The 26,484-nt window shown below is 34.4% G+C and overlaps 2 protein-coding genes across 2 annotated transcripts; one reads left to right on the top strand and one right to left on the bottom strand.

Annotated features, from left to right (window-relative positions):
* Nucleotides 1,049-12,442, bottom strand: LOC104755224 (calcium-transporting ATPase 3, endoplasmic reticulum-type). Its single transcript, XM_010477570.2, has 34 exons — nt 12,156-12,442; nt 11,897-11,947; nt 11,741-11,774; nt 11,239-11,256; nt 10,996-11,132; nt 10,527-10,601; nt 10,302-10,347; nt 9,886-9,945; nt 9,698-9,778; nt 9,478-9,563; nt 9,164-9,265; nt 8,821-8,874; nt 8,450-8,551; nt 8,048-8,106; nt 7,606-7,750; nt 7,146-7,253; nt 6,855-7,007; nt 6,559-6,663; nt 5,931-6,127; nt 5,703-5,811; nt 4,592-4,690; nt 4,366-4,511; nt 4,157-4,214; nt 3,880-3,972; nt 3,431-3,481; nt 3,144-3,275; nt 2,913-3,014; nt 2,665-2,719; nt 2,495-2,580; nt 2,209-2,357; nt 1,894-1,999; nt 1,755-1,808; nt 1,472-1,517; nt 1,049-1,345 (listed from the first exon to the last, which is right to left on the bottom strand). The coding sequence occupies exons 1-34, from the start codon at nt 12,186-12,188 to the stop codon at nt 1,281-1,283; spliced, it is 2,997 nt and encodes a 998-aa protein (XP_010475872.1). The 5' UTR covers nt 12,189-12,442; the 3' UTR covers nt 1,049-1,280.
* On the top strand, nt 22,392-25,720 carry LOC104755222 (transcription factor bHLH74-like). The gene is made up of 8 exons (XM_010477569.2): nt 22,392-23,888; nt 24,020-24,211; nt 24,309-24,374; nt 24,481-24,549; nt 24,647-24,718; nt 24,812-24,931; nt 25,511-25,595; nt 25,689-25,720. Exons 1-8 carry the CDS (start codon nt 23,400-23,402, stop codon nt 25,709-25,711), a joined length of 1,116 nt encoding a protein of 371 aa, XP_010475871.1. The 5' UTR covers nt 22,392-23,399; the 3' UTR covers nt 25,712-25,720.

The raw sequence follows: 26,484 nt of genomic DNA, 5'->3' as shown, positions 1-26,484 counted from the left end.
TACTAGTAGCCCTAAATTGTAATTTCTTCTTCTTTCTTCTTCTTGATTTTAATTAGTATCTTTTGTGGATTGATTTATCATATTTTTCTAGCTCCCTTTTGTGCGTCGTGAAAATAATAATTTTACAAGTAGCTAAACCTCGCTTCATCTCCAATTTTGGTTCAATTCGTAAGGTTTAAGTTTTAAAGTTTTAGCTTTCATTGATGTACGTAAAACCTTAAGTATATATGGAAATAAATTCGATTTTATTACTTAAGCGTGGATTTAATTCGACAGAGGTACTAGTATTAGTAGTTTTCTTGCCTTTGTTAATTCATGACTTCACATATCAGTATTTGGTGGTACTAGGTAGAATAATTATGTGGAGATTTACAATTCTCGTAACTTATTACTATTAATCAATAATCAGTTGATCTCATAAAGCTCTTTTTAGATATATTTTCAGAATATTGTTTTGGTGTTTTCGGATTTATCATTGTCACTGGATAAAGTTGTTTTTTAGATATGATTATTGAATATTATATGTAAGGAAAGCATTGTCCTTTACCACTAAATCACGGAAAGCTTTCGAAGTTTGTAATCTTATCTTTCGTGTTTTTTTGATATAAATATCATTGTTGTCTTGTCCACTGGCCACTGCCAAACGAAATCTACTTTACCTAATCAAAAGTATAGTACATATAGGGCTGCTCCACTGTTAAAATAATGCTTTTCTTTAGTTAATCCGAGTATCGACAAATTTGCAAAATACAGTGAATCAAGCTATCTCAGGTTTTTCTCGATTTAAAAATAGAATTATCTTCTTTTCATTCCGTTGCGAGTTTGTGACATGATTTCGAAGTTCATTTAGCAATTCTGTACAACTTGCTAAAAAATATATACAACTTGTTCCTGGGACGAGCTTAAATGAGACTCAAGAGACTGATTGAATCTTCTAAGGATTAAATAGATCAGTACTAGATATTCCAACCAACATATCGGCAAATACCAAAAAAAATCTGCGAAATCACCTTTTTGAAGTTGTACAATGTTAGAATTTCCGATTCACTTGGAGAAGAGCATAATGACACAGAGCAGTTGTCATTGATTTGAAGTAAGAATACAGTAAAATTTGGTACAAAAGACAATCAAAAGCGATAGAGTTTTATGGTTTATGGTGTTGGAGCTTTTTTGGATTGCATTAGTCTCCGAATATGCCCTTCTCTGTGGGCTGTTGTATCTATAAAGCCAAAAAACTATGTATAACGGTTGAAGAAAAAACCATCTCTTGTTTTCTTATCCTACTTGTCACGCCGGTCCTTGGGGAGTAAATCAGCCTTCCTCAATCTGAACCTGAATCTCAGGCCTACATTAAGAACACATCAGAGTCAGGACTACTAACACAACATCTGATCTGCGTTTCCTCCACTTTTAATTCAGTTGAAACGATATGCGGTCTTAAAAACTGCTGAAAAAGCATAGTAAGCATTACCAGTATTTCTAGAGAGGAACTTCAGAAGCTCATCGATGATGATTACCTGCAGTTTTTACAGAAATATTCAAATTAACTAATCGTCTTTTTAGGAATTTAGTTTCTTCTAAAATTATTGTCTCATAGCTGAGAGATCCGCGCACCGTCATGCTTTTCCTTAACAAATTTGCATCCATATGAGATAACTAAGGTGGTAAATGGTAATGTTCGATTCTAGCGTGAGGGTTCCTAAAGAGTTCTACTAGACGATTCAGAATAAGAAAAAAGTGAAAAAAAAACTCACTGGAAACGAAAGATACAGAACGGCAGTCCACTCGCCCCAGGACAAAGGTGTGACCTACAAAGAAGTGAACATGAGAATGAAAAGAAGAAAACAGGTACGCCAGTTTTTGTACAAGGTTGTCGGAGGAGGAGAAACTTACAGAAAATAAGACTGCCAGTGGATGAACATATAATATTAGCATGTGCAGAAGCATCGTCAGGATAATTGAACCAACGAGCCATAAATTACTCCTTGGGGTTATAACCCTGCAATCACACAGCTTTTTTACTTAAAGTTGCCTAATCCAATGTTTGTTCGTGGATGACACTCCACCACTTATAGTCTATACAATGGGATTATATTGTGTAGCATAGTTAAGAATCCCTAATGTAGTACATTGTATGATGCTAGCAAATCATAACAGAAATAAGTAGAAAACAAGGAAAGAAGGAAAGAAAGAAGAAGCTACGCTTACAGAAGGGATTGATTTTCGCTGAGGTTATTTAGAGCATTAAACATCTCGACAACAACAAGTACTGTCATAGCCACAGTAGATGGATGCCGATCCTCAAATATGCTGCAGGGATAAGTTGTCTCTCTAAGTGCACACGTTTCAAAGTTCATCTGAAATGAGATTATTCATTCTATTAGAGATAATAACGTTGGATATGAATCGTTTGATCAGCAACTTCGAAAATGTGGAGGTTGACACACATGAATGATGAAATAATCTGAAAGATGTAGCTGGAGATAAACCTAACCAGTTCACTGTAAGTCAGTTTGGGACCACCATCAGAGTAAATAAACCACCATATAAAGCCAGCAACAGTTGCCAGGCCAACATAAACTGTAAAGAAAGAAAAACAAATCAGGCAGATAGGTCGCACAGATGATTAAGATAAGTTACAGAGCCAACATTTTTCTAGCTTACCTCCGATAACCAAATAGCGGAAGAATAACCACCCAGTGACCACTGCTTCACCAACCTAGAATTCAACAACCGTCAGAACAATAATGAAGAAAAAAGGTCTAAGTAGTGGAAAGAGAGACACACTACAAGCATACGACTGAGAGAAGTTCTAAATCCCTTCTTCAAGTTAAATGACAAAGTCTACGCACCATAAAACCTAATACATAAGCAGTGAATTCAAAGAGATACTGTCTAGTTACAGCTGCTACCTTTCGAGGTTTTGCCTTCATAACATCGGAATCTTGTTTGTTAAAGCCAATGGCAGTGGCAGGCAATCCATCGGTTACCAAATTGACCCACAGAAGTTGAACCTACGTTTGTTTACCATAACAATCATACACTTAGAAAAGCTTAATAACAGTTAAGACAATCACAAAGAGATGCAATTGGACTGACGAAATAAAGACTACAAAAGCTACTTCCACGCTAAACAAACTCACAGGTGCCAAGGTATCAGGGATTCCCAGTACAGCTGCAACAAATATACAGACCACTTCCCCTATATTTGAAGAGATCATGTATCTAATGAATTGCTTCGTGTTATTATATATAGCCCTTCCTTCTGCAACAGCCTATCAAGAAGCGTTAATTTATATCAGACTGGGGAGAAGGAAGGTCAACTAAAATTTGCATAATTTGACAGATGTGATATATGAATATCTGAAGTGTATGCCAGAATCAAGCACAAAGGAAAAACTCTAAGAAAAATATAAGTAAGCAAACATACCGCAACGATTGAAGCAAAATTATCATCAGCCAAAACCATATCCGAAGCACTCTAGAAACCAAAGCAATGTGAGAAAAATCATGTTAAACGCAACATGGAAATATGAACCCTTGGTAAGCCAGTTTATTGAAAAAAGGAACAGTCCAGTATGAGTAGGTTAACTAGTCTGCACTCGCATTGCATTGTATCACTACTATTGCACAAGAAATAACCAGAAACTTATTCACTATATTTTCGTTTCAATTGCAACTTAAGGATGAAAGATAACGACTGCGTAAGGACCTCATAATTGGAGGACATAATTACCAAGTCCGAATGGGAGGAAGAGAGCACGGTAAAAGCACATGGACAAGAGATAATGGATAGTATTTAAAAATGATGATAAGTTTGAATAATACAGCAACATCAAGTGACACTGGAATACATGATACTAATTGAAAGCAAAATACCTTTGCTACAGCTGTTCCAGAACCCATGGCTATCCCAATGTCAGCTTTCTTTAATGCAGGAGCATCATTCACGCCATCACCAGTCATTGCCACCTAGGAGGAAGGTTCATGAGTGCGACACTTAAAAGCAAGAACTTCAATTTTTTAATAAGTAAATAAATTACAAACTTGACATGTTGAAACAAAGCCATGAATACAAAATAAGAATGCATGTGTACTGAATCGCAGACAAAACGAAGAAGTGTAATGAATGAAAACTTAGTGACCAGGGAATTACCACTTCATTTTGGTTCTGTAGGGCTTCAACAAGCATCCTTTTGTGGGATGGTTCAACCCTACACAATAAGAAAAGCAGTAGAAAATTCTGGTCTCTATAAATGACTATAACTCGAACTTAGGAGAAGAAAAGAGAAATACATGTCATAACTAAACATTCAGTTCCATGATTCTAAATACTATCAATAAAATAAATACAGGAACACATACCTGGAAAAAAGTGTCATCCGTCGCAATGCTAGAGTTTGCTGCACAGCTGGAAGCCTTTCAAATTCAGAAGCGGTGTAGGACATACCAGAAAAGTCACCCAGATTGTCGAAAGCCCCTATTTTTCTACATAGTGACTCTGCTGTGGACTGAAGTTTCATGCTAATCAGAATAAATACAAAAAAAAGATGGAGATAATCAACAAACCGCATGCTCAGTTTTCCAGTACCTTGTTATCCCCAGTAACAACTATAACACGTATCCCAGCAGTCATACATGCAAGCATAGCATCTCTCACTTCTTCTCTTGGTGGATCAAGCATTCCCACCTTCAAAGAGAGCACAAGATGAGTCAGTCCTCAACAGTAAACGGAAAATGGTGAGTGTTTAGTAAACCGAATGGAACCCTATCATATTTGAAAGAAAGGCGTACCAACCCAATAAACGTCAGGTCGTTCTCGTTATCATAGGAAATAGATTGTAAACCCTGGGGAACGGTTTTAAATGCTAATGCTAAACATCTCAATGTTTCATCGCCAAAACTGTTGCAAACCGTTAACAGAAAAATTACTATTAGAATTAAAAATACAAGCATATAAAGATGGCATTACAAGTCATATGAAAATGTAATCAGTATGAATTAAACGAGTTGATCTCTAACCTGTGGAACCTCGACTCAAGCTCTGAGCGGGCAGCAGCAGTTAGAGGAACAACAGATCCATCACTGTTGCAGAGAAGTTTAGTACACCTAGCTATTATACTCTCTGGAGCACCCTTTGAGAACATTACATCCATTTGCTTATGGCTACATAGGACGCTCATCATTTTACGGTCACGTGTAAACTCCAAAACATAAACCTGAATGGATTTATGATAAAGATGATCATCAATTACTCAAACTAAATTACAATGAATTATATGAAACATAATGTTCCCAGGTCAACATTAACTTCTAATTATACTGGTGCTCTTAATATAGCTATCTAGTGCAGAACGAAACCCTCATATAGTTTTACACAGGAAGTTACGAGCTTCTTCTGGAGCTCAACATAGACAAACAGTGTGAAATGCATTGACTACTACAAATTCAGGGTATCGTATATCTCAATTTTCATAGTTTCCAGAAAACTACAGCAGCAATTAGGTATACATGGAAAAAACAAAGATGGCCAGTAAAACTGGTATAAAAAATTACGTAGTCCAACTCTGGTATTTCTTTCCTTTCAGTTAAAGGCATGAATAATGNGAGCACAAGATGAGTCAGTCCTCAACAGTAAACGGAAAATGGTGAGTGTTTAGTAAACCGAATGGAACCCTATCATATTTGAAAGAAAGGCGTACCAACCCAATAAACGTCAGGTCGTTCTCGTTATCATAGGAAATAGATTGTAAACCCTGGGGAACGGTTTTAAATGCTAATGCTAAACATCTCAATGTTTCATCGCCAAAACTGTTGCAAACCGTTAACAGAAAAATTACTATTAGAATTAAAAATACAAGCATATAAAGATGGCATTACAAGTCATATGAAAATGTAATCAGTATGAATTAAACGAGTTGATCTCTAACCTGTGGAACCTCGACTCAAGCTCTGAGCGGGCAGCAGCAGTTAGAGGAACAACAGATCCATCACTGTTGCAGAGAAGTTTAGTACACCTAGCTATTATACTCTCTGGAGCACCCTTTGAGAACATTACATCCATTTGCTTATGGCTACATAGGACGCTCATCATTTTACGGTCACGTGTAAACTCCAAAACATAAACCTGAATGGATTTATGATAAAGATGATCATCAATTACTCAAACTAAATTACAATGAATTATATGAAACATAATGTTCCCAGGTCAACATTAACTTCTAATTATACTGGTGCTCTTAATATAGCTATCTAGTGCAGAACGAAACCCTCATATAGTTTTACACAGGAAGTTACGAGCTTCTTCTGGAGCTCAACAAAGACAAAAACAGTGTGAAATGCATTGACTACTATAAATTCAGGGTATCGTATATCTCAATTTCATAGTTTCCAGAAAACTACAGCAGCAAATAGGTATACATGGAAAAAACAAAGATGGCAAGTAAAACTGATATAAAAATTTACTTAGTCCAACTCTGGTATTTCTTTCCTTTCAGTTAAAGGCATGAATAATGATGGTCAACATAACAAAATAGTATAGTTTTAATAGAGTCACACCTTTTTAAATTGGTTTTCCCAGTAATGGTTGCAATATGATGCACGTTCATGCTTGCTCAACATGTTTAGAGCAGAAGGCATTGAATCAAAACCAGGGAGCCCAACCTAAAAAAATAAGAAACAGAAGTAACTTGGATTGTCAATCAGATATTCTAGACTTAGTAAGATATGATGATAAACAATATGACCCCGCAGATGGTCACTCAAGTCTATAGAGAAATAATTTGTTATATTCCACGATTTTTCTTGTTGAGGAAACAAATTCTACTAAAGAAATATTTCACAGAAACACAAACCTTTTCTGCAAGAACTCGAAGAGCAACTTCAGTTGACTCTCCAATTTTTTCATAAGAATCCTTATCTGGATTGTATTGCAAAATGGAGTCGTTGCAGAGTGATGAACACATTGCTAAATGATGAAGGCAAGGTGACTGAGCAGGTAAGTCAAGCTGCAAAACAAATGAACATCTAATCTTAAAAATGTTGTGTGTAGTGACAAGGCATGTACGTGTAGTTAGAAGCTTGCTATTGATTATGGTCTTTATTAGTTGCTTAGTTACATAGTCCAGAAGAGAAGAAATAAGTACCTGCAGCCCATTGCTGTCAAAGACAGTACCTTCTGGCGCATAAGTTGTCCCACTAACACTGAATTCATTAATCATAGGACCATGCTCTGCAGATTGAACTACACATATCTGACATACATTCAGAAGATTAAGACTATTAAAATGTTAGCATTTGAGACAACACAATGAGAAACTCTACATGCAAAATTGTAATTACTGCAGTTTGTTATTCACAAAATCACAAGATCTACTAGCGAAATTGTTAAGGTTGTAAATCCTTCCTAACTAGACCTGAAGCTCTATTTAATTAGTTCCCAGATGATCAAAAATATATGGTCATGTCATGTGTATGAACTACATTGCAAAGATTTTCCCATACAAGATGGGCCTAGAGACAATTCATATTAGAAAATTGCAAGTGGCAGATACCAGTTAGAGTTAACACTTAACAGGCTTGAGCACTGGAGGTTAAAATGCTAACCTTAGACACCGACATCATATTGGTTGTCAATGTTCCAGTCTTGTCACTGCAAATTACAGTAGTGCACCCAAGCGTCTCGACAGATGGCAACGACCGTACAATAGCATTCAAACGAGCCATTTTCTTTGTTCCAAGAGCTAAACACCTAGATACCAAAAGCATCATAACCTATTTAAGCAACAATAGTATAACCCAGGAGTAGCCTCCTAACGTCGAAAATTACTTGTTCAAAGCATTTTGGACTCATCCGACACTAGAGTGGCCTGAACTTGAATTAAAATTGTCACTTGATGATCACAAGAACCACCTACTGTAATTTCTGAGAAACCCCTTGTTTCCATGATATCACTAGCGTGCCACATAAATCATCTTAAGTTTCAGCGACCATTTTCCTTTCTCATAATATTGCTATTTCCTAACAATGGAATTAGTGAACACTTACGTTGTAACAACAGCAGGAAGTCCTTCAGGAATAGCTGCAACAGCAAGGGCAACTGCAATCTGGGAAAATAAAAGCAAAAACAATCCTGTCACCAAACTTTAACTTATTGTTCAACAGTTTAACAGGACGGTACATCCGTCTTCAGTTATATCATATCATATAAGCAAGGTTAAAATCCACACATTCCAGAACGAAATTTTCAATATAGGGACTTTCGATATATAAATGTTGAAAGTCGTTTAGAGGGTTGATAATTCTCTGGTTATTTCTTTGAACCTGAATGCGTTCATTTCTAGGGATATCAGCGAAGAATGGAGAAGCAATATTTAACCTTTGATATTATAGAAAGAGTGGAACACACAAAACTGATTATGTATTTAACTAAGATTCAAATTTCTTTACCTTAAAATAGTGAATTGCGCCTTTAAAAAATCCACCATGAGAAGGGTCACTGAAGTGACCGATGTTGACAACCCACACAAGTACACAAATCCCCGCAATAACCTATACAAATTAATACATTAATATGTTTTGAGCGAACTTAAAGTTATATTAACATATAACAATATATCGATGAAAATTAACTATATCATATCTGCAAGAGATCTCTGTCACACCAAGTCACTTGACAAATCCTTTTTCTAATAAGATTCATCACTTTTCAGACACAACTAAGAAATGCTAATAACTGATACGATTGGACATCCAAGTCAATTTAAGTGCCTCTTTGAAACGTTAAAATCTTAAATTGTAAAAAGCAAAAAAACTGTCACCTTAGCCAAAAAGCTGCCAAACTCGTCCAACTTCTTTTTCAATGGAGTTGCCTCCTGTGACAATAGCATTTACAAGTAATAAGGAAAAGCCTAGTAGTTATAACGCACTTCAAAACAGATAGAAGAAACTCCAGATAGAATGCTGAAACTAGACTATACAGCAGGATACAAGTCTACCGTGCCAAAAGTGCAAAAGTGATGAACAATTCCGTGGAGGAAATTTTTGTTAATCACAGGTACACTGTAACCTCTTTTTATAAAGAGAGTTCTGACCAGGAACAAAGCATATGAAAAGTGCAAATGGTGCATTTCCAGATAAAACGAAAGCATATTGATAGCTTACGTCATCTGTGTGCAACATAGAATCATGTATGCTTCCCATCGCGGTGTTTGAACCAACTCCAACGACAACAGCTCTCCCCCTACCCGCGACAACATCAGTTCCCTGGGAATCATATAATATTCTACCATATTAAACACACTCTAATGGTGAGAGAAAAGTACGACTACTACAGCTAGTTAAAGTGCAAGGGTGAAATAGCATTAGATCTCTAGATAAATCAAATGACTAGGCAATAGTATTATACAGCCCTAACAGGAAACGCATTATACAGAAATTTGGACCTAGGTAATGCAGCTATGAGTTATAACTCCTACCGAAAATAAAATATTTTTCTTGTCTTGATAGACAGCATTTGTTGTTAAAGTACAGTCAACATCTTTCTCCACAGAACAGCTTTCACCTGCAATTTCCGGGGGAAACAATTGGTAGTGAGTATGAATATAGTGTACTGTAAATGGTCATTTTGAATTTATTTACATGAAAAAAGATCCACTATTGTGTTTGAAAAGTTTATGAGTAACACAGATGACATACCAGTTAGAATTGCTTGATCAACTCGAAACGTATTGCTAGACATTTCAATCATCCTAAGGTCAGCTGGAATCTTACAGCCCACTGTTTAGTGCATCAAGAAAAGCAGATTTTAGAATTTAGCAAAAGTCTAACCCATTGCCACAAAATTGCAATAAGATGGAATAGAAGTATAGAACAAATAAATATACCAGTAACTTCAACAATGTCGCCTGGCACCAGCTCTGTTGCTGGTAGGATAGAGAAGCACCCTGCAATTATTTCCAAGTTAATATGGAATGTCATCGACCTAGAGAGGACTTGCAGATATACTACTACAACTGGAACAATGTTCCAAGATAAATAAAAGCAATAGGGAAGTGTGCAGAAAATTTTCATAAACCAAGTCAATATTTGTCATTTAAGACAACACAGGGAATCATGAGCATAATAAAGAAGATACTGGCTTGGCAGAAGAAAAGTTCGCTAAACAAGATACACAAAGTGTCTGTGGAGGAGATGATCTGCAGTTTAACTTTTTGTTTTTTTAAGAAAAAACGACTGAAATAACAAGAAATGGGCGAGACATTTGCATTGATAAAAATCGCTCGACATGTTATATCAGTACCATTTCGCATCACTGTAGCTATATTTGCTTGGTAGGCGCGTAGCTCCTACAACATAACAAAAGTAGAACATGCAAGATAGATAAGCAATACGAACTTCCAGCCAAAATAGATCTAATATTAGCATAATCTTGTACTGCCCGGTATATATAAAAGTAATTGATTTCCCGGATCTCTGATACATCATAACTGCAATGTAATCTATTGAACCCTAGCATGATAACTACCTCAAGAGCCTTCTCAGCATTAGTCTCTGTGATCACCCCCACTGCCGCATTTGCAGCCAATATCAGCAGAATTACCTGTGATGGAGTAGTAAATTCAGACACGATTTGTGATACCAAAAAGAAGCTTCACACGTAATATCTAGTATTATGGAAGTCTTGGTCAAGGTGCATTATATAATAAATTAATGGAATCATATAACAAGACTAAATCCTATAAATGCTGACCCTCAGCCAATGAAGATCTATTGTCTGCTTATAGATATCATATATAAATCATAAAAAACTAATCAGCTTGAAAAGATAGACATAAGTAATTAAATTTCACAAAGACCATAGAGAAGAGAAGGAAACAATGTTTTAAGTTTAAACTCCACCACAAAGAACCACTAGCCAGTTCAGTTTACCAGATATATTTTTTTAACAATCAAGCATTGCCAGTGCAAGTAGTAAAGAAGATGGTGCGACTTACAAAAGGCTCCAGAAATGCTGTCAAACCAGTCTCTCCGTTGGCCAAAGCCAATAGGAAAGACACAATTGCAGCCACGATCAATATCTTGACAAGCAAATCATCAAATTGTTTCAGAACTAATTTCCAGAATGGAGTTCCTGCGTTCAATTAAGAAGAAGAGAAGAAAAAATTGGCACATGTCAGTCTGAGGAGAACTCAACCCTCCTAGATAACATTATCAAAGACGGTTATAGACGAACTTACTTTTCTCTTCGGGCAGTACTGCAGATCATGTGAAGAAACATGCAAAAAAAAAACGTTAAAAGAAGAAGATCAGAACTAAACAAGATAAATTTATAACAGTGTGTTTATTTTTTATCCTAAATGAAAAAAGGTATGCATTTTCCACTTATAGCCGACACTAATTCCATAGAAGCCTAATTTTAAACGGACAGACAATCATATGTAGAAATTTCGACTGAAGGACACTCACAGTGGGCAACAATATTGCAATTCATGCGGACTGTACAAGCAAAGGTAACAGAAAATATGTAGCCTGAGTATTTGACAAGTGATTTCGAATGCTAAAAGTTATATAAATACATGCCAAAACTATAGTCTACAGCTCACTTAAATTCTTAATTGAAGAGAACAATAAACACCCTATCATCACCATCTACTAGAAATCACCCTATTATGTCCTGAAGTGATCCTTTATATGAACACCAGATTTTTGAAGTGCGAGTGTAGTAGAAGTAATACATACCATTCCTGCCATAAAGCCTAGAATGTTGAACAACCTACAAAAACGGAGAAGAATGACAAAATTCAACATCATGGGTATAGCTTCAAAGTGACTTTAGCAAGTTGAAGTTTTAAATTCCAAGTTCTCCAACAATGAAGATCTCAATAAGGTTCGTACCTGAGAATCAGAAAGACCCTTTGTTGGGTCTACCCCAAAGAAATCAAGCACCTGCCCAAACAACATAATACAATCAACACCTAACAGAAACCTCAAAGTTAAAAAAAGAAAAATTTACTTCTATCACAGTGAAACAGTTGCCAAGAACATCATCAACATATGCGATCGCAATTATATCGGTCAAATCTTACGCATTTCAAATCCGAAACCAAACTGTCAAAAAAAAAGAGGAGATTAAGAGAAGTGAAATGCGAAGCACCTCTGAGACAGATCTGGCATAGGCGTCTTCCATGTTTGGGAGAAACCTAGGGTTTCTGAATTCTGGGGGTGAGAAATTTCCCAAAACTGTGATTTGGGTGGCCGATGAAAGTGAGCTGAATTTTAAAAGACTAGAGAAGATGACAACTTGTAACGCCAGCAGCTTCCATGAGCTTCTCCGTCCGTCCGATCGCGGAGTGTGAAAGTCAAGCGCTGAGTGAGAGAAACACTTTTCGATGAATTAGCGGGTTCTCTCACTCACGTGAGGCCCAATAAAAACGTATGATGACGACTTAATAATAAAACGTGATTATGGATGGAACCATATGGTTATTTCATATGAAATCCTACATGTATAAGAGGTGAGAATCGAACTCAGGTGATAGGAGTTCTTTTCAGCTTAACAAACCAACTTTGCTACCAGTAATTCAATGGTTTTATATGCAAAAACAACCTTTTATTAACCAATTAACCTCCCTACCTTCTACATAGGACCGCCACTGATCCAACCTCGGCCTCAATTCCTACCAAACATATGATTATTTCATCTACAATGCAATCATGGTATTCGTTTATAAAACCTTCCATTGTTAATTAACTCAAACCACGACACTTGAAGCATTGGTGTGACCTTGGGAAAATTGACCAAAAGATGTACATCAAACAATTGTACATTTATCCTCTAAAAACATATATTCGAACCATCAAATCTGCAACTCATCAAATCACACAGAAGTATGGAACAAAACAAATTAGGGTCTAATCACTACTTAATTTCAATGTCTAAACAAAGAAACACATAGATGGTATCAAAAACTAATTACGGTCCAGAATCCAGAAATAAGACCGGCTGAAGGGGAAATTAAACCCTAAAATAACGAAAAGGGATTATAGGACAGCCGCAGAAACACAAATCTATATATACACTTTTGAAGACATTTATGAAATAAATCTTGAAGTTCATAATTTATTTACAAGCATGCCATTGGCATTAATTATTAATTTATTTTTCATTTAATTAATTAATATTAAATTTTTTATTTTTGAAAATAAGATTTCCCATCCTAAATAAATTTCCAAAACAATCGTAACCACTCCCTTTAACATTAAGTATTAAGTTTATAGTTAATTTAATTAATATTAAGTTTCCAATTTTACAAAACAATATTTTCTCCATACACAAATTTCCTAAACAATCGGCCTAATCAATAAACGAATTGATTTTCGATCTTAGATGAGGATATGTGGCCAAGATTTTTGATCTCAATGCATTGATTTTTCCCTGAAATATATGTTCAAAATCAAATAAAATTTAAATGTTAAAATATATCATATCTCAAGAATACTCCAGAAATATTACAAAATATTATACATATTATAACACATTCTTAATATTCCAAAAATTAAAAATAAATTCACATAAAAATTTACACAAACATACTATATAAGCATATACCTCTGTTTAATTCTAGAGAACAAAACAAATCTAGAATTTTATAAACTATCTAATAACAAATTTAATGTAATTAGGTTATAAACTTTATAAAACGTATGAAAAAGAAAAAAAATTATAAACAAAATTCTAAATTAAATAGACAAAAGTTAATTAATTGAGAATTTGAAAACTAAATAAATTAAAAATTATTATTTAAAATACAATAATTTATAATTTAGTTCCGCGGTATACCGCGGATGAAATCCTAGTCTCTTACAAAATTGAGATGCGAAATCAAAGAAGGCCACCGCATAAATCCATTACCAGAAACCATAACTAAAGTTTTCAGATTCTGCAACTTAATCTACATTTGAAATCAAGATCGTAACAACAAATTCTGCAACAGCGGTGAAAAAAAGAAAGAAACCCTAAAAAATTCAGACTCGCGATCCCAAAATCAACATCTACGGTTTGATTTTTAACGAGGTGTTCCTATTCGTTATTGTCGTGCTTTCAATCGGAGGGGCTACTACTTGTGGTCTTATGCTTCGTGGGATGTTACTTGAAACAAAAATCATGATTGGTGTTGGTGCTTTCGGATGCTTCATTTGGCTGGTGACTTTTGTAGTGTTCTTGGATGGGAGAATCAAACTGCTCCTCGACATCTGCGATGAAAGATTGAGAAGTTTGTGCGACTTCTTACGATATCTTTTTTTTCTGAAAATGTTACCGTTGTGAGCTTTTTTTCTTTACAAAATCAAACAATCTATACTAATATTTTTGCAGCAGTTTTTGCTTCTATCATCTTTTTTTGATAAATTTAAATGTAGTGAATCATCATATAATACATAAAATTAATAAAAAATTGTATTTTTCCTGCATATATTATGATTTGAATTTTTTTAAAACAAATATATATTATTCAATTAATATAAAAAGTATGTGTTCAACATACATTTACACATACTTTTTATAGTAAATTTACCGTATATAGTAAATTATAGAATTTCAAGAAATTATAATTTATAACTGATATATCTAAACTTGATAAAAAGTTTAAAATTATGAATGTTTCAACATACTAAAATTTGAACATAACACAAACGAGTTATATTACATGATAGGTTATATGATATTACATGATTGAATTGATAATTGTAAAAAATAAAATATCATTAATATGATATTTCAATACGGGTTAAATCCTTATTTTACTATTTTAACAACATCATATAAAATATGTGGAGTCAAACTGATTTAATTAAAATTGTATTAAACAAAAATTATTGTGCGGTATATCAGAGAGCATAATCGAGTCATAATCTAAAATTGTTGTGCGATATACCGCGAGTCATAATCTAAAATTAACAAAAAAACTTTTTCTTTTTTTCGGTAAATTAATTAAATTAACAAAAAGACTACATTAAAAAATTAGTATTAAAATAATATATTAATAAAAAAATATAAAAAATTTGTCCAGTAGTGTACCGCGGATCAGAAACTATAACAATAGAGAGATTTATCGATTCTATTAGCTTCTTTATATATTATCAAAACGCCCTTCATTTTTCAGATATTTTCTTTATACTTTTGCCGGAAGCTAATTATTGTGATGGGCCAGACGGTCCAATCCAAGCCCGTTTGCACACAAAAACAAAAAAATCCAAGCCCGTTTTTATGTTAACCTGTGCGTTTTGTAGCATCATGACCTCTTGATTCTTCTCTCTCACGCTCTCCTCTATTTCTTGTTAAAAACGCTAACCTGCGTTTGTATTTTTTTTGTGAAGTTTTCTTATGTAAAAATTTCTGTTTTATGCTTTAAAGCACAAAAATTTGATAGGGGGCAATCATGCAATATCTCACAATTTAACATAGATTGCTCTGCTCCTCTCTCACAATAGAAAGACAACTTGAGCCGACTCTCCAAGCGTTTTTCATAAGAATCCTTACCTGGATTGTAGTACTGCAAGATGGAGCCATTTCAGAGTGATGAACACATTGCTTGCTAAATGATTTAAGGCAAGCCTGACTGATGACCAGGTAAGCCACGCTGCAAAACAAGTGAACATCAAAAGAAGGAGATCAGAACTAAACACGATAAGTATAAAACAGTGCGTTTATTTGATATCCTAAATGACAAAAGGTATGCATTTTCCACTTAAGCTGGCAGTAATTCCATGGGTAGATTATAGGTTGTGTGATAATGAAAAAAGAAAAGAGCAAATATAGCAGTTGGCAGTAGTTGTTCTGTCTTTGTTTTTTTTTTTAATAATCATATTATTATGTCTCCTCTGTTACAGTTGTTAACTTCAACAAGTCTATCAAATTAGGGGTAATTTATCAGCTTTATTTGTTCTCTTTCTCTAGGTCTTTTATTACCTCATGATCAATGTTTTGGCATTACCTCAGGTAAGCAACAGACTAGAAGTATCAACACCATGATGCTCAATGTTTTTGCATCACTGTAAAATTTTACTTACACACGTCTCTTTCTTACCTCATCTTTCAGACAACACTAGAGAGTGAACTACAAAACCTTTACCAAATGGGGTTCGTCTCAAATCCATCGACTACGTCCAGTTTCTCACCTAATGGTAACTAGAAGCTACCCAAATTCACTTCTCTCATCTCTCTGTCTTTTTTCAAATCTATTTCTGTTTTTGATAATTTCTTCTTATCCATTGAAACCAGAGCTCTAGAATTTCAAGGAAAACTTGCAGGGAGTTTGTATAGAAGATGGCTTTGGTTCTAAGTATCATATGTGTGTTCTTCCGTTCCATATTATTATTTTTTTCCTAAAGCAGAAGGATTTTAATTCTCAGTTGTTGTTGTTTTATTTTCTCAAGGAAGAATGCATTTATTAAATATGGAAAACAGAAAAGCATTGCTTTGTCAAAATCTACAAACATAATTTAAAGAAAAGATATAGCCACAGTTGAGTCCAAAACTAAGAAAAATAAAGCAACTCGTTAAATGGTTTGTAAGACCGTATGAAGTTGCTGAATGTAGTAGCTACTTAATCTTAATGCAGTGCGGATTATTCCCCAGCACCAAAGCAAGGAATGAACCAACGACCCTCTCCAATCAAAGTGCCACGATGTTGAAAAGGTTCGATCGTCTGCTTAGGAGGAATCTCATATGCAGAGATCTTGTGCGTAGCAATCTCATAGGCAGCGACATCCCGAATAGATGATGAAGTAGAAGTGTGACTGTAGTAAATGGAATCTTTCTTCATTCCGGATACACCTTTGGTTGGTAAAGTGACGCTCAAATCCCAAAGCAACGCTTCCTCGTTCTCCAAAGAATGCACTCTCTCCCAGTACGCAGCATTGCCACACCCTGCGATCCAAAACGCATCCTTCTTCTTCCCAGAACTCACTTGTGAAAGACTAGAGAATATGACAACTTGTAACGCCAGCAGCTTCCATGAGCTTCTCCGTCCGTCCGATCGCCGAGTGTGAAAGTCAAGCGCTGAGTGAGAGAAACACTTTCGATGAATTAGCGGGTTCTCTCACTCACGTGACGCCCAATAAAAACGTATGATGTACCTAATAATAAAACGTGATTATGGATGGAACCATATGGTTATTTCATACAGTAGTAAGGTTCAATCAACACTAAATTTGTCTAAGTATACGGTATACCTCTTACACAACACTAAAAAATCCGGTAATTCGTTGGTTTTATATGCAAACACAATCTTTTATTAACCAATTGACCTCCCTACCTTCTACATAGGTCCGCCACTGATCCAACCTCAGTCTCAATTCCTACCAAACATATGATTATTTCATCTACAACGCAATCATGGTAATCGTTTATAAAACCTTCCATTGTTAATTAACTCAAAACCACGACACTTGAAGCATTGGTGTGACCTTGGGAAATTGACCAAAAGATGTACATCAAACAATTGTACATTTATCCTCTACATACCTATATTCAAACCATCAAATCTGCAACTCATCAAGACCAATTGAACAAGAGATATCGCCTCACATCATAATCTTTAATGGAATCATGAATTATGAGGAGTGGACAAGCCGGTGATCATACCAATTCATAGTTGTGGCGTCTCAATTAGCTTTTGCTGGACTTTACCACGCTTCTATAACACAATTTTTTGTCACAACCATTCCCTAACTTGTAGTAACAAAATAAATTTGAAGTTGAACAATACTCCATTCCCTAACTTGTAGTAACAAAATAAATATGGTAATGAAGATATGTAATTTCTAAAATTTATTATTTACTTTGATAAATAACTAAAACTAACAATAAAAACTCTAGTGTGGAGTTTGATCTTTTGTTTGTGTAAATTTCCGAGTAAATCTCCGCCTATTTCGAATGTTGTGAGCAAGATCCCACAGCGATCAGCTTCCTTGAACTGTTGTAGTGCTGATCTTCCATCAGCAGATTTGCTAAGTTTAACACATAGCAGACCACTCTACAGAAAACAAGTGATGTAGTTAAAACAAAGTGTATAACTCTCTGCGTCCTATAGAGATCATGACATCCAAAGATTTTATAAACAAGCCCCCACACACAAACTCTTACCTTGGTAATTTTCTTCTTAAGTAGCACCAAGAAACTCTCAAAACTGCTGAAGACGGCAGCTTTTGCACTTGAATCAAACTCCAACATCAAGACTATCTCCTCCAGCTATCAAATGTGTAAAGAGATAGATGAGCAATTTGAGAAGAGACAAAACAAATTAGACATAAGTAGTAAAACCATATTCATACCAGAGCTTCAGCATTTGAACCGTAATTTTATTCTGTTCAATTCGGCAGTATTTAAGAATTCTGAATAAACCGAGAAATCGATTAAACCGATTAAACCAATTTAGTAATCAAATAAAACTTGGTAATGAATATATGTAATTTCTAATCAATATTGGCTTTGATTGGTAACATGACTTAATATTGAGTTAAGTTGAGTTATGGACCTAACTCAAAGTTTATTTAAAAATGTTACCAATCAAGAATAAAACTAAATTTTTTGAAGTTGAGTTTGAATAATCATATGTGTTATGGTTGATGTACAAATTTGAGGTATATCCTTTGTAAAATTGTTAACTCAAAAGATTATTCAACATCATGGAATTTTTCATGAGTTAAGATGTGGTAAGTTGAGTTAGCTATTTTTTTAATTAAAAAAACGAAAATACAGTTATATAAAACAAAATTTTTTTTTTTGTTTAATTCATATATCAATAAAAATAAATTTTACCTTTTTATTTTATTTAATAACTTTTTTATTAGTTATTTTGAATTTTTTTATATTTTGCTATTTTTGTTTTATCATTTGAATCAAATTAGGCATAGATCTAATATCATAAGATTGTAAATATTATGAAATACATGTAGTTATTTTTATTAATATATTTTATTTTAAATTATTTTAATTTATTTTATTAATATTTTTTACTAATATATTTTTTTTTTATTTTATTAAATTTATTCACTAAACTTTTTAATAATTATAATTATTAATCATTTTCAATTAAAATTAGTTAAATAATACATACTGCAATATCTACCACATAAGTGTCACCAGTCAGTAATTTTGGTAAGATTGATAAATCATATTCTTACAGCAATTCATTACATCAAACTGATATTTTTATCACATAGTTTTTACTGCAAAATACATCTGTATTATAATATTCTCTGCAACTCAACTTAAAAAAACTATGTTACCAGTCAGAGCCATTGTTTACTTTAATAAACAATTAAAACTTTAAAAAAAAACTATAATGTGGAGTTTGGTCTTTTGTTTGCTTAAAAATATACTATATTAATTTCGTCCACCATAGCCATCACCAAGATCATTGGCACACCATCAAAACAAAAGATGGAAGTGAAAGTCTATCAAAACTTCGTCATGCATAAATTATGTTTCTATCTAAGAGTCGATCTACACTTTGGACCAACACAATAAACTCTCGTTTCTTATTATCTTATACTACTACTTTTATATAAGTACAGCGGATTGTTATGGTTTTGAGGATATAAAGATATGATTTGCGATCATAATTAAGATACTAGGAATCTTGAGCATCATTGCAAATAAAAGAGAATGGACCACCACCACTACTGTAGTTTAAGTTATAAAAATAGGGTCCACACAGAAGTAGTCCGCGCGCGCGTGGTCGCAGGATCTTCTCGCTTTAATGGTGTTTCACTGTAATCAAAGTTAAACATTTTCTACTTAAAGTTGAGTTTAATAAGGAACTTGTGTCTTTAATTTAACCTACTCCATTAAGGTTTCTTAATCATTCCTTTACTCACTTTCTACGTGTGTCATTGTTCTTTTACAGCACATGATACGGTGATTAGATTGTGTACTGTATTCTGTTTATACATTGGTTAGTTGGTGAAATTATACAACTGTACATATCTACGATATGATGCTTGTAACTTTATTATAAGGATAGTTATTTCGAGATTTTACTTAAAAAAATTAAACTCTATAAATATTACACCACATTACTAATTATGAAATTAAAAATTAATTTTATATATTCAAAATTAAAAAATCATAATTTTTGGTACAAAAATACTATAAACTTTTTTAAAATTTCTATCATACTTTACTTTTACGTTCAGGCCAATGAATGTGTACATACTGTATATGTATTTATACGTTTAGTAAGATAGTAAACTAATCTGGTCCCATATAATTATTAGAGTAATGTAGAAAGAGTTGTGTGCAAGTTTCACTTATCATAATTTGGTTGGATCTTAAATCTTCTGCTTGTTTGCAATGATGAGAAGCATTTCCAAGTTGAATAAACAAGTTATAATTTCCAAACCTAACTAGTACAATTATAAATACATCCTTATTACAAGCTATAATATTGATTAAAAAATACTACTACTAATGTAAAAAAAAAGGGTACTCCATATAGTAGAGCATAAAACACATGTATAGAGACAAGAGCGGCTATTACACGAGAGAGGGATCAACTGGGGGTTACAGCTAGTTAACAACCAAGATTGTGGGGTTTGACCAAATAATTAAAAGGTTTGACCATATGATTTATTGGTTGTTAGGGGGTAGTTATCCCATGCTTATGAACTACGAAACTCTACTAGTCTAGTTTCTGCAAGTCTTATTAACAGCTGTACCTTGACTATGAGTTATATATACATATAAAGCAAAATTTTATTTTATTATTAAAAAAAAACTTAATGAAAGTATAAGATTCCCTTATATTCCTTATGTTTCCTCCTATAAATACTAGTTTTTTGGTACTAATCTAGGATTTTTATTGTTGACAACAAACAAAGTTATTCATAACATAAATTAGCTTCTGCATCAAAATCTCTTAATTAAAGAGGGGTTTAAGGCAACTATCAATTTTAGCTGTTTTTTTTTACTATGGTTTACATTCATAACGAGTAGTAGTATGAGTATTGTTTTGGGGGAAACGAAAAATAAAAATAAAAGAAGACAAGTAAAAAATACTAGAAATCGTCAAAGTCTTGCCAGTGTAACTTTGCTTGTTTTCGGAAAATGACATCACAAACAAATAGTATCACCTAGATTTTAGGATCCTTCATAAACTTTACGCACTGTAAATCTATAACGGCATTTTCAATAAAGCAGGAATTTTTTTTTGTTTGCTGAAATTATTTTTGTTTTTGTTTTTGTCAAGTTGCAATATTGCTAAAATTTACAGAAACAATAATTCCCTCGTGCCATATTCTTTTATGAAGTTTACAATAATTCTGAGCAAGAATGAACTGAAATGATTTTTTTCTGATATAGGAAATTACCAAAATGATGTGATCACAACATTATTACTAGAATGAGTATTATTAACAAGAAAAAATCTAATCAAAATGAGACTAAACTGTTTCAAAAAAAGTAGGCATACGGCGTATATTCACAGTTAATAGAAATTTATAATAGTAAAAAAAATTGAAGAAACAAAAGAATAAAAAATATTGCTTGGATCCAACGGCGTGGAGATGAGATCTAAACGTAGTGGTTTAATCACACGGCTGTTACAAAAGCTGAACGTAAAATTATTCCAAAAGAGGGTTAGTTGGCACTCAGAACAAAAATATGAGTGTGTCACAGCAAAGAGTCTTCTGTTAGAATATATAGTTGGCAATTTGTGTCAGTAAAAATAATATTATCTACTTATATATATATGCTGTGTATATACATACATGCATGTATGTGTGTACTTCTATGATATAATATTCTAAAGCACATGTCAGAGTAGAAGCTAGAAAGCAAAGCTTGGGCATGAAGAGAAGAACCTCTTGCTTGTACAATGAGACTTTGAGATAATTAGAAATAATAAGAATGACTCTCCCTTTTACTATTGTTTGAGAAATTGATTGATAGCATGGTGTAAAATCTGCATTTTTACCATTTACAATGTCAAATCTACCTAACATTCAACTCTTTTTGAAAAAAGAATAATGTTAATTACTTAATTGCATTCAATAATAGAGACTCATAAATATCACAATTATTATAGATGTTGGGCCTTTCTTGTGTTGGAAGGAAAAAAGTGAAAAAAAAAACAAAGGGTAAACTAGTGTAATTTAAAATACTAAAAAGGTGTAAAAGTTAAGACATGTATTTATCAAAAGAAAAAAAGTTAAGACATGTTAGAGAGGGTAGATTAGGTTGTGTAATAATGAAAAAAGAAAAGAGCAAATAAAGCAGTTGGCAGTAGTTGTTCTGTCTTTGTTTTTTTTTTTATAATCATATTATTATGTCTCCTCTGTTAGTGTTGTTAACTTCAACAAGTCTCTCAAATTAGGGGTAATTTATCAGCTTTATTTGTTCTCTTTCTCTAGGTCTTTTATTGCCCATTAAACACAATTATTATTACTGTTCCTTTTGATTCTATAAAAAGTTCAGAACTTGATGCTTGGCTTTGTTGCTTGTTCAAGTACCCAACATATTGTGTGAATCTCTCGTGTTTTTTTCTTTCTTTTATTTATTCCCTTTAAAATTCCTCTACATTCCCCCAATTCAAGCAAAAACAGCATTTGATACCCTTTCAATTAAGTGTACCGTCTCTTCCCTTATATATCTGATTTAGGTTTTACAGTGATGTAAATTCCCACCGAAGAATTTGATTCTTCTTTTGTACTCTTTCGAAAGCAACCACAAATCTTGGAGTATCTCAAACAGGGTTTGTCCTCCACATTTCATTCCCAAAAATAAAATTCTTAATCCTCTGTCTCTCAATTTCCTTCATTTTAAAAATTCTTGGTTCTATGATCTCACAAGCAAGCTTACATTACATTCATATGTTAAAGGCCAAATAAGACTGAAGAAGAGATTGGTTATGAGATAGTGACTTTGCTATCTCTCACACTCTTAAAAGCGAATCTACTTTTCTTTTTTCTTTTTTATTTTCTTTCTCTCTCTGGTTAAGCACTTGTGAGCTGTAACTTAGCTAAATCCATTACTTGTTACCACTTTATGCTCTGAAAGTTCTCAGCTTTCTTTGTCTATGATAAGTCTATTTTGTTCTCTTTAATTATTTTCTGCTTCTTCCCTTGACTTGAGTACGAATAAGCATTTGATCCTAGGGTTCTCTCTCTCTCTCCATACCTCTCTTCTCTTTCCTAAAAGAACCTGTGACTTGCTCTTCTGCTACATTAGATTTGATGCTCTCTTGATTTTTTATCTTTTCTTTCACTTCTTCCTCTTTTTTCCTCCCCACTGTATAAAAATCTGCTAACTGGGTTTACTTCAGTTGTTCCTTGTCAACAAAGTAGCAAAAACCAGGTTTTGGAAAATTGGAAACTTTTCTTGTTGAATCAGAATAGAATGGGTGGTGAGAGTAATGAAGGAGAGATGGGTTTTAAGCATGGAGATGATGAGAGTGGGATCTCAAGAGTTGGAATTACGCCAATGCCTCCCTTGTATGCAAAGGCAGATCCTTTCTTCTCTTCTGCAGATTGGGATCCAGTTGTCAATGGTGGTGGTGGTGGTGGTGGTGGCTTCTCTAGCTCTAATTACCACCCATCAATGGGGATGGATAATCCAGGGATGAGTTGCTTCTCTCATTACCAACCCGGTTCGGGTTCGGGCTATGCAGCAGAGATGCCTCATAGTCTTCTTCCGTTTGGTGATTGTGGAGGTGGTCAAATTGGTCATTTTCTTGGTTCAGACAAGAAAGGGGAAAGTGTTGCAAGATTGATCAGAGCTGGAGAGTCTCATGATGATCATCATCAGGTTTCAGATGATGGTGGTGTTCTTGGTGCTTCCCCAATTGGGAAAAGAAGGCAACCTGAAGCCGAATCACAATGGAACAAGGTATATAATAAACTTTACAGGAATTGGTTTTGGTAGCATTAGATTCTAAGATTATGATAAGAACAAATTAGAAAAAGACTGAAGCTTTAGATGGTTTGGGGCTGAACAAGTGAGTGTTGTTGAATTGGCAGAAAGCTGTGGAGGAATTTCAAGAAGACCCTCAAAGGGGAAGTGATCAGAGCCAGAAGAAACACAAAAATGATCAGAGTAAAGAGACGGTGAACAAGGAGAGCTCACAAAGCGAAGAAGCACCTAAAGAAAACTACATTCATATGAGGGCAAGAAGAGGTCAAGCCACTAATAGTCACAGTCTTGCAGAGAGGGTAAGGACTCTTTTACCGATATATATCGTTTACGAGAATCCGCTCTTTGTGTTTCTACTGGTTCTGAGAAGTTTGCTGTTTCGTTTGTTGTTCGAAGGTTAGACGAGAAAAGATTAGTGAAAGGATGAGACTGCTTCAAGAACTTGTTCCCGGATGCAACAAGGTAGAGTGGGGGCTTAAGCTTAGAGGTTGCTTTGAGCAGTTTAACTTCCTTTGGTTTCCAATAAATTGTTTCTGAATGTCTTCATTGTTGACAATTGTTCAACTAGATCACCGGGAAAGCTGTTATGCTCGATGAAATCATCAACTATGTTCAGTCATTGCAACAGCAAGTTGAGGTAAGAATATCCCAACTTAGTTTGGTCACATTATGGTCTGAAAGAGGTTTTAAGTTCTGATGATTGATTATGTGTAACACTGCTTTAATTTCTTCAGTTTTTGTCTATGAAACTTGCGACGGTGAATCCAGAAATCAACATTGATATAGACAGGATTCTTGCCAAAGATGTAAGAGCTCGAATTCCCTCAAAACTTTACATGGAAACATTAGTCTGCAAGTTATGAATAAGTAGTACTAAACCTGCCACTTTCTCCTTTCAGCTTTTGCAATCAAGAGACAGAAACACTCCTACACTTGGGCTGAATCCTTTTACCGGTTTTCAAGGGACCATACCGAACCTTTCTACCACCACAAATCCACAATACAACTCATTACCTCAGGTAAGCAACAGAGCTAGAAGTATCAACATCATGCTCAATGTTTTGGCATCACTGTAAAATTTTCTTTACACACGTCTCTTTCTTACCTCATCTTTCAGACAACACTAGAGAGTGNTTAGTTTGGTCACATTATGGTCTGAAAGAGGTTTTAAGTTCTGATGATTGATTATGTGTAACACTGCTTTAATTTCTTCAGTTTTTGTCTATGAAACTTGCGACGGTGAATCCAGAAATCAACATTGATATAGACAGGATTCTTGCCAAAGATGTAAGAGCTCGAATTCCCTCAAAACTTTACATGGAAACATTAGTCTGCAAGTTATGAATAAGTAGTACTAAACCTGCCACTTTCTCCTTTCAGCTTTTGCAATCAAGAGACAGAAACACTCCTACACTCGGGCTGAATCCTTTTACCGGTTTTCAAGGGACCATACCGAACCTTTCTACCACCACAAATCCACAATACAACTCATTACCTCAGGTAAGCAACAGAGCTAGAAGTATCAACATCATGCTCAATGTTTTGGCATCACTGTAAAATTTTCTTTACACACGTCTCTTTCTTACCTCATCTTTCAGACAACACTAGAGAGTGAACTACAAAACCTTTACCAAATGGGGTTCGTCTCAAATCCATCGACTATGTCCAGTTTCTCACCTAATGGTAACTAACTAGAAGCTACCCAAATTCACTTCTCTCATCTCTCTGTCTTTTTCAAATTTATTTCTGTTTTTGATAATTTCTTCTTATCCATAGGTCGATTGAAACCAGAGCTCTAGAAGTTCAAGGAAAACTTGCAGGGAGTTTGTATAGAAGATGGCTTTGGTTCTAAGTATCATATATGTGTTCTTCCGTTCCATATTATTTTTTTTTCTAAAGCAAAAGGATTTGAATTCTCAGTTGTTGTTGTTTTATTTTCTCAACGAAGAATGCATTTATTAAATATGGAATCCAAGTCTACAAGCATAATTTAAAGAAAGATATAGCCATAGTTGAGTCCAAAACTAAGAAAAATAAAGCAACTCGTTGTTAAATGGTTTGTAAGACCGTATGAAGTTGCTGAATGTAGTAGCTTCTTGATCTTCAAACTCATTTCGAGGAGTCAGAACAATCAAAGAAAACATAGAGTTAATATGTAGTGCGGATTATTCCCCAGCACCAAAGCAAGGAACGAACCAACGAGCCTCTCCAAAACGAAAAGGTTCGATGGTCTGCTTAGGAATCTCATATGCAGAGATCTTGTGCGTAGGAATCTCATAGTCATAGGCAACGACATCCGGAATAGATGATGAACTAAAAGTGTGACAGCAGTAAATGGAATCTTTCTTGATTCCGGATACACCTTTGGTTGGTAAAGTGACGCTCAAATCCCAAAGCAACGCTTCCTCGTTCTCCAAAGAATGCACTCTCTCCCAGTACGCAGCATTGCCACACCCTGCCATCCAAAGCACATCCTTCTTCTTCCCAGAACTCACTTTGTCCCAGTATTCTCTAGTGCTACCCATCTTGTAGACTTGGAACCTCATTCTTAGGTCGTCTATGCCTATCCCGC

This window comes from Camelina sativa, chromosome 17 (assembly GCF_000633955.1).
Source record: "Camelina sativa cultivar DH55 chromosome 17, Cs, whole genome shotgun sequence".
Classification (NCBI taxonomy): Eukaryota; Viridiplantae; Streptophyta; class Magnoliopsida; order Brassicales; family Brassicaceae; genus Camelina; species Camelina sativa.
This window is presented reverse-complemented; position numbering and strand designations above follow the sequence as displayed.